Genomic DNA, 16882 nt, shown 5'->3' with positions numbered 1-16882 from the left:
AGAACTAACAAATGTGAATCTAAGTGGTCCTGCAACGGGTTAAGCAAAATCCTGCGCACAGTCGAAAGTCTTCAATTTTGATGAAGTAGAGAAAGTTTGGAGAAGTACATTTGGTCCGAGCCCAGCAGAGGGAGAACAATTGAAGGTTTTGTGTTAAAGTGGGTCTGAGCCCGGTGGAGGGGGACGCGGGTAGAACAGTAAATCACCAGAGATGGCGTGTAAGTGAAAATCCTGAGAAGAAAGGAACTTTTATGGGAAAGGAACGTTTTGTTGTGTTGCATCAGGCCCTCTGAAATAAAGACTTTGAATGACAAAGACTTTGGCACAGAAGGCCCGGATGTTGAAGTTTTGAACTGCATCCTCATGCTAGAGAAACCAGAGAGTGCTTCACTCGAGTGTGCCGCCTTGACCTATCCTAAAAACGTGAGGAAGGGAAGCCAACGACTTGAATATCCCGACATATCATTTCTTGAACACTTAGTTTGCATACCATCGTTTCCTACACTATTTGTATTTAGAAGTAAGGATTGGCAATAATTTGATTATTATAGGCCCTTTGATTTTGACAGACTCTACTAGGTCTGCGTTATTTGATGGTCGTAGCTTGCTTCCATCTTTAGATTTAGGATTAAATTGGCGTTTTTCAAACCCAATTGAAGTTCAATAAACAACCTTGAACTGTGATCACTTGTGTCTGTCTTACTGTTTGTTAGCATGCCTTCCTTACATCAACTTTCCCTCGGGGGCAGAGCATACATTTCCTATATAGCAACATTAATGTACAAACAAAGAGGAGGCATCCGTTTAGGATGGGAGTCCAAGGGCCGTGTTGATGATTGGTCTGGAATGGTTGCATGGGAAGACTGTTTAAACTACATTTTGTCATCAAGTTTTCTGAGTAATTTATGCGTTAGTGTTTACTTAGTTAAGGCAAATGCATATTCATTGGCTGGATCTTGAAGGGCATGTGTGTCTTCAAATATTGCCACTAATCGGAAGTAAAACAGGGCTGCGTGCTGGCACCATTATTACACAATCTATATGTGGCAGATATGGGAGGGCAATTGGATAATGCACATAACATCCCTCCCAGAATTAGTGCCAGCGTGCTGCCCTGGCTTTCTTATGCAGATACCACCTTAATGGATAGGACACTCCTTGGATTACAACGCAGCATTGATGCCTTGGTTAACTACTCCAAGGAGAATGGCCTATCCATTCATCCCTCCAAGACCAAGATATTGGTGGTTGGAAACTGCCTTCATTGTGTAAAGCATGGTTGTGCAAATCAATATACTACATGCATGCTGCCAATGACCAGGCATTAGTTCACTACATATCAATAGCCATTTTCAGCATGCATCCTTTGACCCCCCCCCCCACGATTGCTTAAAACTCGCTGCAAATTTGTGTTTAAGCAGTGGTTGAAAAGAGTGGGAGCTATCAGGAGCAGAGTAGAGCTACTTTTATTTTTTACTGTTCATAGTTCCAAAAGCTTTTTACAACAATTTTCACCATTCCAGTCAGAACGGTTCTTTTTGAAGTTAACACATCTCTGCATTTTAGCACCCTACAGCAGTTACAGATAAGCTAAAAACTGTTTCACTGCACATTCACAAAGCCTGAATGATATCTTAACCTGGATTAACTTTATCTGGCTTTATCTTAACTACCAGAAGCAGGGGGAGGTTCTGCTAACACTAAGGAAGTATCTCTCGCAACACCCATCCACCCCCTAATGTTTGGGAAACACATGTTTCAGGTTACATGTTTAGATGCTACAGTTGATTAAGATACAGGCCATTTCCACAGTATGTTTTTAACATTAGGTGGCTACCTGGAATTTGCCACTAAATGCCACTGGACAAGTGTGTAGTTCTAATCGGAGTCTTAGTGACTAGACACGTGGACTACTGTAATGCACTCCTGAGGGATAGTTCAGGACCACAGATTCTTCATCCCTCAGTCTCTCTCAGACTAGAGAAAATCAGATTTTCAGGTATGGGATTCATAAAGTACCAAATTCTTTTCATCACAGCACACATGTTCCGATGGTAGGCCCCCATTGAAGCAGCTGTTCAGGTAGGAGTTAAGTATGGCGTCCAACAGTGTATACATCAGCGAGTAGAGGCGATTGATTTCACAAGACCATATTATAAATGTTCCAACTGACAGATCAACTGAGAGAAGGTAAAGAAAAACAATACAGATTACCTCCTCCTTTTGCCTGTTGCACGCACTTGGCCGTCAACCTGGCCCATCCACAGCCCCTAGTAACATGTGCTGTACCTTGCTCCCTCCCGCCTACCCCATTCTCCACCATAGTCACAGTTCCAATACTTTTTTTGTCACATAATTCAATACCAATGTATTTAAGTTTTCTGCTTTTTAAGGGCAATCTCAGTTAAAACCAACAAACAATACTCAGTAGAGAAGTGTCCTGGCTGACATCAAAGTATGATGTAAAATTATGCATAGACTCCAGAGCAACTAGAATTTGAAAAGCAGTTCCTCGATTAAATACTTACAGAGCTTTCTGCCTGCCTCTGGGGTGGGAATCCGACCAGCACACGTTGCAGAGTTATATTCTTCGTTCCTTTGGCAAACCTGAAGATCTCTTCAACAAGCCAGTGTATTTCGTCTTTAAGAGGGTACCCAAAGGACCCAAACCCAATCAGAGGGACAGCAAGGGATGGGTGTTTGGACATGTGGACGGTTTGCAGGCAACTTCGCAGGTTTTCTTGATAAATCTAAAAACAAATGCAGTGAAAACATATCCTTTGAAATTTGGTATTTTTCACAATGTAAGATAAAAAAAAAAAGAGACTGACAAATTTAAGTATTGCAGGTTCTGAATTGCAGCCGAGAATTAGCTTTTGTAAAGCGGTCAACACACAAAATGTCATGCTGTATCTTCTGTGGCAGTGCTGCAGGCATGGCCCTGTCAGGAGTGGGAGTGAGCCCGAACTCCAACAGCCCCCTGGGTGCTTAGCGAGCGAGTGTCACAGTGCCCGTCCCCAAACCTACTTACCTCAAAAGGCCATAGCGGCTTGTTGCAGGATCACGCCGAAGCAGTCTGTGCAGCACCAAGGGATGCAACGAGCAGCATAACACTGGCCGCAAGAAGGGATGCGAAGGAGTCTCTTCAAGTCAATGTGAAATCCAGGAATGGAGCCTGGAGAAGACGAGGACAACCCACTAAACCACCAGGGTTTCGGCATATTAAACCAATCCACTAAACCACCAGGGACTGACATGGCCAAAGGCCTCCAGGGAGACCTGAAAGAGCAACTGCTCCCTGTGGGCCATTACAGGCTCCAAACCAGAAATGCAGCCATAATGACTGAGAAAGGGGGCAGGGCTTACAATCCCTTAAGACGCCTCCCCAGCCCATCCCCTGCGTCATCCCCTGGAGGTAATAACCAATCCTGGGGTGGGGGGGTATTCAAGAAGGTGTGTGTGTGTGTGTGAATGGTCGAGTATGGGTTAGTTGGGCAAGGATAGGAGGCTGAGGAGGACGTCTGAGAGACCAGAGAATGAAAGTGCGAAAGGAGTGTGGAGGCGTTTGGGAGAGGGGACCGTGGAGTGTTAGAGCGTGGGAGTAAGGAGTGAGCGTAGTAAGAGTAGTGTAGTGGAATAGTGGTAGGAGTGAAAGTCGGCAGGTGGCGGTAGTGGCATTAGAGAGTGGTGGTATTGAGAGGAGGGGGGAAGCAACGTAGGTAAAGTAGTAGTAGGTGGTAGACAGGTGATAGTGGTGAGAAGTATTGAGCAGGAAGGTGATAGTGCCAGTGGAGGGTCAGTAGGGGCAAGAAGGTAGCGTAGGATGAAGGAGAGCATAACATCGAAGAAAGCAGGTAATCGTGACAGCAGGGAGTGGAGAGACGAAGGAACAGGAGATGTAACATGAAAGCGTGGAGGTAGAAAGGCAGAGTGTGGGACGCAAGGGACAATGGAGTGGTGGGAGGAGAATAGCTTGGGCTCCAGTGTAGAAGAGGGCCAGGAGAGATTGGTCATTACGGAGCGAGAGGGGGATTGGGGGAACACCAGGTGCAAAGAGGCACCATCCCTAACTCCCCAAGAAAACTAAGCTGGGCTAGGGGAAGGAGAGTTAGAAGATCCCTAGGGAGTCAGCTTGCCAATGCCTTAGGGAAGCCACACTTAGTCTTAAAAAGAAGACACTGTAGTGTGGTCACTTTGCGCCAACTACTAACACCCTGTTTCAGACGCCTGGGTTGGGGGGGGGGATTTCATGTCACTTCGAATTAGCCTCATTATTGGGAACTATTGTTAAAATGGATTTTCAGAATCGACCCTAGGGGTGGATTCTGAGAGGCCAGCCTATCATGGTGAACAGAAAAGACACTGATGTCTAGCCAAACCCAATTAAAGTAAGGTAGCGGGAAGGCTTAGTCTCAGGAGGTGTGTGAGAGTGGTCTAGGGCTACAATGAGAGACACACAGCACACCAAAAATTCCAGTTAGACAGAGAAATATGAAAATAAAGAATTCCTTATTAAACCTTTGGAATACACACCAAGCAATGAAAACCTCAGGCAAGTATCATCACGCAGCGTCTGTCAAATACATATATACATTCACTATTGGGGGGGCTCTAGACTGCAAATAATCTTAAAGACAGTTAAATAACAGTTGGCATATTTATAAAGGAACACTTTCTATAACTGCATGGTTTAAAGCAGGTGAAGAGTTTGTTAAACAGCAGATTCAAAATCAGTAAACACAAGTAAGTAATCAAGTAGACAATTGCAGTTAAAAACCGTATGAACAATCCTAGAATCAGAATTATATCTCTAACCCTAAGCAAGTCCAGCCAGGAGATGGAATAGGCCTATTTCCCTCGAATCACCAGCTCCACAAGTTATACTGTTCAGGTAGGTTTAATATCGGATTGTGCAATGCCACTGGTTGTGATTAAGTGTTCCACAAGGTCAGGAAAAGGTCAGTGTGGTCCAGGGAAACTTCTGAAGGCTTAGAAGGCACACTTCTTAGAGCAGGGGTTGAGACTGGTTGTTGTTTCGACCGTTCCAGGGGTTGAAGCACCGAATAGGTCCTACTTGAGAACAGGAAAGAGGAGCAGGGCTTTGCTGGTACTTCACTGGATGCAACGCTGGTCAGCTGCAATGGTCATCCTCTGTTTAGCAGGCTAGTCTTGGCTCCAATGATATGTCCATAGGATGCTTCGATCCGGGATTTTAACTGGAGCCGCCACGAGGTCCACTTGTGGGAAGGATCTGCACCATTCAACCAGGTAGAGGCTGTCCAATCCTGGACAGTCAGTGATCAAACAATCGTCACAGCAACCAACACTCTGTAGCTTGAATGTGAACTGGGACCAGACAGTCCAAGCCAAAACATCTGGGCTCACACACAAACTGCCTCTTCGCCTGGGAAAGTATCAGCTTTTCCCAGGAAAGAGCTTCCCATATATGACAATTATAGACCCGCAAGGGCAGGAAGAAGGTCAAATAACAAAATGGCCTAAGGACAGGCAAAACTATTGTGGCATAGCCATTTTAGAGTATATGGTATTCTATATAGCTTTATCCAGTAAAATTCAAAAGTACACCAGGAAAAAGTTAAAAACATGGTAGATACATGTATGCTGCCACCAGTGCATTCCGGCCACCTTGTAAATTGTAACCACAAAGTAATAAAAGAAAAGGTTATAAACGATACAACTTACCCTACAAATACTTTCCTTTAAGGTGATGTGTGCCGCTTTAAAAATACAAGAAATCCACTGAGGGAGACCCTCTTTCAATACTGATTGTCTTGGCGACTGATCAGTTTCCCCATACAAATGAGCAAGGGTAGTAAAGCAGAAGGCGTTACTTCTAAAAATTCAGGTCAGCAGCCAAACAATGGCAAAAAGAATGGTGTCCCATAGACGTCTATGGGAGGAAAGCAGCAAAAAGAAAATATTTTCTTACAACCGCCATGAAACTGTAAGAAGTGGCTGTTTTTGATCCTGTTCTTAACTGGTGAAGCTGCATGTTGGATTCCTGGCACCAGAATCCTTGCTGGCGGTGACTGCAGGCAAATTGCCTTTGAGCCAAACACTTGTATCACCATCAAAGCAAAGGAAGCGCTGAAGCAAAGCACACCGCTGTTACGCGAGAAGGTGTTCGAAGGAGGAAAAAGTAACACTGAGAATGAGGAACCAGGAAGCAGTAGATCATTACAAACTATGGACATGGGGGAAGCAGATCTGGTAAGTGCCATACAACTCTCCTTGGATTCTGTCTGCATTGACCCTTTTAGGCATCCGCAAACTTGCATAGAAAAGGTAATTAAGGTGCCTGCGAAAACGCATATGGACAGAGGTATGACCACAAATAAAAAGCGTGTGCTGCAAACTCATTTCAGAACAGGTTATCATGCGCCTGCTACCTTTATTGAAGTCTTTGCAAGGAACTTGGGGTTGGTCACCCCGAGTTACCTGGGGGCAACCAGACGTGGACTCGCTGCTCACTCTGCTCAGAGAGGCACAGCTTCACCTCACTGATGAGGCCCAACAAGGCTGAAACACGTGTATGGGGTTGCTGTTGGTACTCTTGTTCAGAGAGGAATTTCCATAGCATTTCGGCGCTGCACTGCCCATATGGGGGGGACAAAGACTGATATGCAAATAGATATTTACCATCTGTGAAAAGTACAGTGAGCAAAAAGCGTGTGCTGCAAACTCATTTCAGGACACATTATCATGCCATGTTCCTTCTGGAGAGGAGTGCCCGCTACCTTTATTGAGACAAATAAAATTGAGAATTATTTCTCAGAAGATGGAGAAGAGAATCAGACAAGGAGGAAGGTGAAAATATTGGATTTTTCTACATCATTGGCGTGTCTGGGCGCCAAGATGACGAGGAAAAGAAAATGCTCCAAGTTTACCTGAGAACTATTGTTGAAAAGATGTCAAAGCAAAATACAAATCTAGTTTTGAGTGCGATTACAGCAGGGGAGTTGACCCAAATAGACAGAAAAGTGAAGAATTGGAACACCTGTTAGTAAATATCGAATCCACCATCAATGGGGAACAGATAGTAGCAACAAAAGCTACCAAGCTCACAAGTGATGTGCAACATTCTACCTACAACGTTCTCTTTCAAAACATCTGCCTTCTCGAGCTCTCTGTTCATCCAGCTCCAACTCTCTGAGAGTCAGACGCTTCTCCAAGCAGAGAGTTGGGAGCAGAGCTATCTCCTCGGCTGGGTCCTCCCTCTGGAACAGCCTCCCTGCACTTGTCACCTGGTCACCCTCTGAAGTCGAGCCCAGGCACCTGCATGTCCAGTTGCCCTTGCACTTCCTCCGGACTCCCCAGCACTTAGGGGTCTGTATCTGCAACCCTAAAGTCCCTTCTCTCTGCACTTATGAGCCTCCCGCTGGCTGTACTTGTGAGTTAACTGCACTTCCCCGTCCCCATCCCCATCCCCCCTGGCACTTCTCCCCTTCCCTGCACTTGCGCAAACTGAATGACACATGGCCTAGTAAGATCGTTATTTTGTCCTCCCTTGTTTTCCCTTCTGTCTCGTCAGGCCTAGAAACACTTGTGTACAGGCGCGTTATGAATGCCATATCATAGGACAAGGGAATATATTACCTGACAGTATATTAAAAGATGTTCCCACAATATCACAACAATCTACTTAGGAGGCTGATAATTCAGAAGAAACATTGATAACACAAGGACATACTAGGATGGCGGACACAAGTGGTGTTTTAGAAAAATCATTTACTTTACCACACGGGGAAGATCAGAAGCAGATGATAGTAAAATAGGGTAAGAGATGCATATCAGAAATTAGTCGTCGTGTAGCGAGGAAGAGAGTGAAACATCTATGACGCAATATTTGGATCTTGAACAGCTACCAACGGTGGTTATAGATAAATGTGAAAACAAACAAAGCTTAAGACACAACCTGAGGAATTTAAAGATGTTAGACTGATATGTACATTAGTTAATAAGCAAATACGTACCTGTAATGAACTTAGGAAAAAAATGTGCAATTCTGGAAAGCAAACTTGATAATCAAACTACACTAATGGAAGGGATTATAAAGGTGTGTATAGGGAGTAAAACAGTAATTTCCAATATTGAAATTACCGTGGAAAATATAGAGCATTAACAAACACCAATCTGGATGGAACAGGAATCATATTGACAAATGATGCATTAACAATTGATGGGTTAAAGAATGGTAATATGAAAGGGAAAAAGGTCAAACAGTGGAAAAACCCTTAATGTATAGTAAAATTAAAGAAGGAAAGAGTAAGAAGCATGTCATAGCCTCTAATTCAGAGAAAATGGTGTTGGTGCAAGATAATGGGAAACATGGTGTGATTGAAATAGAATCAATACGGGAGAGGCAAACGGACAGAGAAGTGGTGGAAAATAGTAATAGAAAGTGCTGGTGGGGGAACAATAACAATCTTGATGCGGAGGAAATTCATCTGCCAGGAGTTGAAACGATAAAAGATAATGAGGACAACACAAAGATGAATAAGGAAAAAAGTAAAGATATAAAGGTTTATATGACAAGGAAAGAAGAGATGAGAGTAAACAAAAAAATGCTGATCGAATCAAGATGAATTTAGAGGATGATGGACTGAGTCTGGAAAAAGGAAAACAAATTCTGAGGGAAATTCTAGGTGAGAACGGTGTTAGGTAAGAATTAGTGCAGTCCAAAAATTCTGAGGGAAATTCTAGGTGAGAACGGTGTTGGGTAAGAATTAGTGCAGTCCAACTGATGTGGGACTACACAAGACTGATCTCCTTGGTATTAGGAAACCCACATTTTAATATAGGTCTGTAGTACACAAGTTGGTAGTGTTACTGAGCAGCTAGGCTTACCTTAATAGGGGTAATGTGAGCTGTAGCTGTACAATGAAACCAGTAAATACAAGTATCCAATTAAACATTTAAAGTTATAATAAATGATTTATGTACACACAAAGATATATTTAAAGCATTCTTTAAAAAGCAGTAATTAACTGAATTGTAACTTGGGATTGTTACAATTCAAAAAGTGAACAATAAAGCAGGTGAGTAGTCATTCATATGTTACGCATGTTCCAGCACCCGGGGGTGATGTCATTTGAGGTCAGTATAACTTTATATAGCATCACCTTTGCAATATTGAGTTTTCAAGGAATGAAAGGCTAGAGTTAGATCAGATCAGACTGATAAGAACAGTTAGATTCTCCCAAAGGGATGCAGGCAATCTATTATCCCAGCATTAAAGTGTTCAATATTTAAAACCTGTAAGGGAACAGGCACTGCCAAAGTCAATAGGTTCAGAAGGAGGCCTTTGGGGAGCCAGAACAGCCAAAGTCAATGGACAAAGTCAAAGTTCTGATGCTCCTCTTCTTAGAAAAATGTTCTTAAATAGTCCGTGTTCAATAGAGAAATCACAGCAACTCAAGAGGAGTCACCTTTAGAAAGCACAAGCTGTAAGGCCAATGTAGTTAAGTTGAGGTCATCTTAGTGTAGGGTTAAATCACACTCTCAAAGATGGGAAGCACCCCAAATGGCAAAAGGATAATATACCCCAAGCCCCATAGTACCTTGAAAATGAAGTGTTCCAGCTGGTTGCCTTCATGATGCAAGGCAGTAGACCCTTGTTCCTAGTCCTTGGTCGTGCTGACGAAAGGGAGGTTGTCTGGTGGGCTCCTGCGACAGCACTCTAAAGAGGGACTCGGCAGAAATGTATTTCCATAGATTCAGCGGCTCTTTAAGGTTTTGGTCCCTTTTCCTCAGCGCCATTGAAGAACGAAAAGCTCTAGTTAGGATTTAATTCATTCCCTCAGTCCTGGACACAGGTTTCTTGCTTCTGTAGGGTCTTCTCGATGCCCACAAACAATTGGCTGGAACGGAAGACAATGCATTCAGAAGTGGTTGAGGTGTCCTTGAAACGCCACCACCCCCAATCTCCCCCTCCACTGCCCCCCCCCCCCCCCTAAGTATTGAGCTTTGTAGCAATGGAAGGTCACAGCAAGTTGGTGGTTGTGCCAAAATAGAGTTTGTCTCGAGGCTAGCCTAAGGGAGAAAGTGATCCTTTACAGGTCTTCTCTGTCTTTTCGAATAAGGGGTCAGCACCGTTGCAGGGCTTCAATGGGCACTTCACGGTCCAGGAGGTACGCTGCTGGCGTCTTCCCTCGTCTTCTGCTTCGGATGTTGTTCTACAGTGGTCAACTCTCTAGTCCCCAAAACCTCGCTTTTTATGCAGGTTCCCATTTATTCACAGCCCTAGGCTGTCAATCACACCACAGGGTGGCTGTCCTCCAGGACAACCAGCTAGCCAATGAGAACAGGTTTCACTGTGGCACACCTAGAGACAAAGGACAGGGACATTTCAGGACCCTCCTTCACTTCCTGCCTTTCCAAACACACTGGAGCCGTCACGACACTCAGCCCAAATCCCCACTAGCAAGCTCATTGGCCAGGTGAATTTAGGACTCAGATCTCAAATAAGGCCTGGCATCCACGCCTCAGGCCCTCTTGGGGCCAGTCCTGGCACCTTTGGCGCCAGGCTCATGCACAGTGAAACACGTCTGCTCAGGGAACTACTTTATTTAGGCTTTTATCCAACATGGAGGCATCCACATAGATTGATTCCTGAGAACCAAGCTATGTGGTATAGTGTCTTGGGTGTGGTGGCCTAGGGACTACTTTACCTGGACTACTTTGCAGAGGCTATTTAAACCACACCCGAACAAGACAACACTCTTCGCGTAACTTTGCAGCTAGCACACTCACCGTGTCCATCTTACTCACGAGCCTGTGAGTACATTGTTAGCAGCAGCATCTTACCTGCGATCTCCATCCTTCACTGCTCGCAGCTCCTGGGTAGCTCCGTTGGATCTGCGCTTCGCCCGGACCAAAGGACCGGAAAAAGGAAGAAAAGACATCATTAGAGGAGGTATCAGAGACATTTCAACCATGAATTGCTTAAAAGACTTACCTGGCTGATCGCCTTTCGGCCGGCATCGCTCCGAAAACCCAAACTCGCTGGGAGCACAACGCGACCTACGAGAAAAGGAGAAAAACAGGTCAGCAAAGACAAGACATTGCTGCGCTGCGCAAAGCGCTTACTTCCCTCATCATAGCGCTTTTTGTGCGCCATCGTTGGCCGGCGAGGCCCAGCTAGCCAGTTCGCCACACGGACGCTCCGCACACCTAAAGGAGATAAAAGAGACATTATCAAATGGAGAAAGGCATGCAAGAACAACTCAAACAGCAATAAGACCTACCTGAAAGACATTACTTGGGCCACTGTCAGTGAAGTAACTGGACCGCACACCCCCACGAAAGTCAACCAGCCCCTGCCCAGAAAGCAGGACTGACAGCACGCCAACTTCTGCAACAAGGTGAGAAGAGGGCCCAGAGGGGCTCAAGTCACACGGGAGGTGGGGGGAAAACTTACCTTGGTCGGCCAGTCCTAAACACAGTCCTCCTGTATTTCCAGGCAGAACTTCCACGAGAATCATCCAGGGAATCATTGAGAGGATACCAGCGACCAACTGGCTGGGTCACGTCCCTGTGGATATCAGGTGAGCGTAACAGAATGTGAAGCCTACCATAACTAATCCACCTTGGCGCCATGGAGACATCGGAAATTGACCAATTGGCTCAATTGTTGGGGGACCTTCGTGCCGAGGTTCATTCTGCCCGACAAGAGACTAATGCACTCCGAAGAGACCTAATAGTAACCAAAGATCGCACCGAGGAGATCGGTAGACAGTTCTTGCAATCACTGCCTGGGGGAACTCTATCGATGCAAAATCCCACCTCCTCATCTTTTGCCCCTACTCCAGTACAGATCACGTTACCTGGAACAGTTCCCCTGGCACCACCATAAAGGTTTTCAGGTGACCCACGGAAGTATGCAGCATTCATAAATCAGTGTCGCCTTCATTTCCTTTGTTGCCCTGGAGCATTTCCAAACGACCAAGCTCGGGTAGCTTTTGTCTTATCATACTTGAGTGGAAGCGCAGCAGATTGGTCGGTGCTGTTGGTAACCCATGATGATTCACTGTTACAGGACTATGGGGGGTTCCAGAGAGAAATGGAAAAACATTTTGCTTGCCATACCCAGGCACAAGCAGCTGACAACGAACTCTTATCTCTCCGGCAGGGGAATCAGGACTTGTTGACGTACATTGCTACTTTTAATAGACTGGTTGCCGAAGCCAGGTGGCCAGAAAACAAAGGAATCACGTTATTCCATCGGGGCTTGCAAGGCGAATTAAAGGACATCTTAGCCCAGGTAGTTGACCCCCCCCCCAGAGACTGTACCGAATTCATAAATCTGGTCGTGCAGCTAGACCACCGGTTGCAGGACCGAAAAGCAGACCGGCCCGAAAAAGACTCCTGCGTTGTTTATGTTCGATCAAGGGACAACGCACCACGGGTGCCAGAAACTGCTGTAGAACCCATGCAGATCGGAGGGATACGACCTCCATTAACAAACAAAAGCGGGATAAAAGAAGACAGCAACAACTTTGTTTGTATTGTGGAAAACCAGGACATTTCCTGACGGACTGCCCAGTAAAACCCCCAAGGAGGACAGTCGGGCCACAGAAAAGGAGGGAGTTAAGGAATCGGAAAACTACCAAGCTCGGCAACCATAGAGGTCAGTTTGTCAAGTAAGGAGAAAGAGCCACCGACCTTGCACTTTGCAATACCACCAACAGTCGTCAAAGATCCATGCCATAGAAGCGTACATCGAAAGCGGAGCAGTTGGCAATTATATTGATCAAGAACTGGCAGCAGAGATGGGACTTCCTTTATGTTCCAAGTCAACCAGGGACAAGGTTACTACCGTGGATGGGACAGAAATCGCCTCCGGACCAGTAACCCAGTGCACAGCTGGAGTAACCCTGCTGTGCCAGGATGGATATCGGGAGTGTATTTTTCGTTCGATCTCATTAAGGCACCTCAGTTCCGGTTAATACTAGGGATGCCATGGTTAGTTGCTCACAACCCTTTGATAGACTGGCGGGCATGGAAATTAACCTTCCCCGGTGACTACTCTCCGGCCTGCGATTACCCAAAGCCGGAACCCGATTTCTGTATCTCCAAGACTTCCAAAACAGCAGTATCTGCCCTAGTGTCACGATTCCTGCCCCTCATGTCCCCAGCCCTCCAAGATGTCAGGCTGAAGGCAGGCCACGATCACCTACATGGCCCTCAAGGGCCTCTCATCCCTCCAGTGACCCACTTGGAGTCAGACTTGGTGCTTGTGGCACCAGACTCACCCACTCTCATAGGATAACATTGGAGAATTGGACTTTTAGTGCATTGATGGGGACAAGATGGATGCCCCCACATATTTTGGTTCCCAGAACTGCATGTGCAGTCTAGTCTTTTGGGTGTGGTTCAGCCCTGAGACACCTGGGATACCCAGAGACTATTTAAGCCACACCCAGGCTGAGAAACATGCTTTGTGTTTTCTGCACCTGCAGGGTGACGCTCACTGTGTTCGGATTGGTCTCCAGTAGGCCTGCATCTTTCTTCTGCGCTCAACTCCTGCAAGAACAAGAACACCGTTGGGAACAGCCTTACCTTGCGGCTCTTCTGCCCATCATTCATCGCTCCTGTTCTGCGGGCATCTTCGGCAGTGTCATTCCCATCCCGGCACGCCGCTTCCTAAGAAAAAGGGAAAACAACAGAAAAAAGGCAATAGTAAGCATTCAGCAAATGTTCGCTTATTTTTAAAGACTGTACGAGCTTCAAACGCTTACCTGAATCCAGGCGCTCTGGGGGAACTCAGACTCTGGAACTTCTCATCCATCTGCAAGAAGGAAAAGACACTCCAGGTTAGCGTGAAAACATCTAGAGGTGCCGCATACCGCACTTACTCACCGCATTTCTTCTTCATAACCAGCATCCACGCTGCAAATGTTGTGGCACCTAAAAGACACAGAAAAAGAACTCAGTTCAATACAAATACGAAAGGGTTGCATCGCGCTCTCACTCATCTTCAGTGCGACTCATCTCAGCAGCACGTCGCCATCCGAAAGGAATGAAAATAGAGAACTGTTCAAAAGACTCATTATACTTACTTGTCGGACTCTTGCCAGTGAAGTAACTAGGCAGCAACGAGCCTACATCAATCAACGTGCCCCTGCGCTGAAAGCAGGACGGAGATCCCACTTTCCAAGAAAACAAGTTGAGCTGTGGATCAAAGGGAAGGGTTGGACCCCGGGGAAGAAGAGGTTCAAGCACACAGAGACAATAGGGAGTTAAACTCTACCACTCCTGTGTTTCAGGCCCAGTCTCCAGTCGAGTAGACTCCAGGGAAGGGTTTGAGGTCGTAAGAGGTCAGAACAGGCTCAGTGACGTCCATGTGGATACCATGTGAGCGTTACACCTAGGAGTAACTAATACCTTGCCACATGAATACCACAATTTTCAGGACGTATTCCAAAAGGGCCAGGCTAACACACTGCCGCCGCACAGGCCATATGACTGTCAGATTGACTTTGTTCCTGGTGCACAAATCCCTTGCAGCAGGATCTACGCTCTCACCGAACCAGAAAACCTTCATTTAAAATCCTTTACACCAGTACCTTGCAAACGGATTTATCTGCCCATCAAAGTCCCTGGCAGCCAGTCCTTTGTTCTTTGTACCGCGCAAAAGAAGGGGACTTGAGAACCTGTATTGATTACTGCGCAATAAACCAGATCACCGTGAACAACCGCTACCCTTTGCCACTTATCCCTGAAATGCTGGACCAAGTCAAAGATGCCCAGATTTATACCAAATTAGACCTTCAAGGTGCCACCTGGTCCGAGTCAGAAGCAGAGATGAATGAAAAACCGCTTTCCGTACCAAATATGGCTTGTACGAATGTCAAGTCATGCCTTTCGGGTTGTGCAACGCTCCCGCAGCGTTTCAATATTTCATGAATGACGTCTTGAGAGAATTGATTGACGTTTGCGCCTTAGTGTACATAGACGACATCTTAGTGTACTCAGCCTGGAAAAAAGATCCTATCAGGCATGTTCGTTCAGTCCCCACCAAGCCCCGTCAACATTGTTTATATGCAAAGCTCGAGAAATGCTTTTTTCACGTCACCGAAGTAGTGTTTCTTGGTTTCATCCTTACGCCAGGAGGCATCAGAATGGACGTACACAAAGTAGACGCCATTCTTAAATGGCCATCACCAACGTCTCTGAAAGGGATACAGAGCATGCTGGGCTTTGCAAACTTCTACCGCCGGTTTATCTCAGACTTCTCTCAGGTTGTGCACCCGATCACTGTACTGCTACGAAAAAACAATAAAAAGTTCGCTTGGACCAAAGAAGCAGAAAAATCCTTCCAGGAACTGAAACTAAGATTTACCTCTGCCCCAATCGTGCGACATCCTCGTCCAGACCTCCCTTATGTCGTGAAAACTGATGCTTCCAGTATGGCAATGGGAGCTGTCCTTTCACAGAGGAACCCAGAAACTGGCCAACTGCATCTTGTGGCCTTTTGGTCAAAAAAGTTCTCACCTTCGGAGATGAATTACGCCATCACGGACAAAGAACTCCTGCCCATCAAATCGGCTTTCAAAGCATGGCGACACTATCTTCTGGGGGCTAGACACACCAATACAGTCATCACAGACCACCGAAACCTGCAATATCTCAAAACAGCTAAGGCCCAGTCCTCGCGCCAATTGCGGTGGGCCCTTTTCTTTGCCGAATCTGACTACGTGATCATGTTTCAACCAGGGGTCAATAATGAAAAGGCTGATGCCTTATCTCGTATAGGCATCAATGAAATGGTATATGTAAAGACTGGAGGGGAATGTCTGTACTTCTGCTCTCTATATGGTAGAGGAGAGGCACAGAGGACCCCAGCCAAGATTCTCTATAGGGTAGCAATGGACGAGCAATCAAGGCCTAGCTTCTCAGGAGGTGATGCAGGCTGGTTCTTAAGTACAGTGTAGTCCCCGAACCCCCACAAAGGAATGTCCACACACTATTACTGAAAACACAGTCTTTATATAATTAATATTCAAAGGTATGTACACCATCACAATAACTCACTTTGTACTATGAAATCAACAATGGTAAATCTATACAATTCTAAAGTGGTACCACCAATATTATCAGATCTCATTTAGGTGCATCAACTATACGGTTAGAATGTCACACAGATCAATAACAATGAAACCATCAATAGAGATAGGAAGGAAAGCAAGATGGTTGACACAATTTGCAGTATACTGGCCCAGCTACCTAGACACAGCTCTGCGTGGAGATTCCTCCACGTGGGCAACCTGTAAAATAAAGATATATAGCACAAGCCCAGTCCATATATTGCTCAAAAGTCTTGTTCTCTCCTATAAGGTTTTTACCCCCCCAATGTACCTGGTGGAGTAGAGTTCTTCGAAGACACATCGAGGGATCCTTCTTGAGTAACTCCCTTTAAAGCGAAAGCCACGGATCGTTGAGAGGCATCGAAGGTGAACTTGGCGTCAACGACGTCGATGAGAGTTCGAAGATGCCGAGACCACGACATCGATCCAGGCAGTGCTCGTCGGCGACGTCCCGAGAGGATGAGGTGTGCAGGGCACCTCGGCGATTGATTGTTCAGGACCGCAAAGAGTTTCTGAAGAACTGTGGCCCAGCAAGGGCGTCGAGTCGTTGAAGTCTTTGTGGCCTTCAGGTGGCGGGAAACCCACCAGCGGATTCTCGTCGGCGGCCTTGACTTTCTCCGGCAGGACAAAGCGGTCGACGTTGCGGACAAGGGAGTCCTTCAATTCAAACGTTCTTAGGCAAAGGAGCGGGTGGCTCCGGTTGTCGGCAGCATGGCGTCAAGCGGTCCACTGTTCTGGGGCAACACAACTTCGACAAGCCTCCAGCGGTTACA

The 16882-nt window shown here is 46.0% G+C and overlaps 1 protein-coding gene across 2 annotated transcripts in view; it reads right to left on the bottom strand.

Moving 5' to 3' along the window:
* The window catches only part of LOC138566892 (titin homolog), a 635448-nt gene that overhangs the window by 96065 nt on the left and 522501 nt on the right, over positions 1-16882 (bottom strand). For both annotated transcript variants that reach the window (XM_069644618.1, XM_069644619.1), the window contains exon 14: positions 2529-2750. In XM_069644618.1, the coding sequence (XP_069500719.1) occupies positions 2529-2750 (222 nt within the window). The remainder of the gene's footprint in view (positions 1-2528; positions 2751-16882) is intronic.

This window comes from Ambystoma mexicanum, chromosome 2p, assembly GCF_040938575.1.
Source record: "Ambystoma mexicanum isolate Mex_15411 chromosome 2p, UKY_AmexF1_1, whole genome shotgun sequence".
NCBI lineage: Eukaryota > Metazoa > Chordata > Amphibia > Caudata > Ambystomatidae > Ambystoma > Ambystoma mexicanum.
This window is presented reverse-complemented; position numbering and strand designations above follow the sequence as displayed.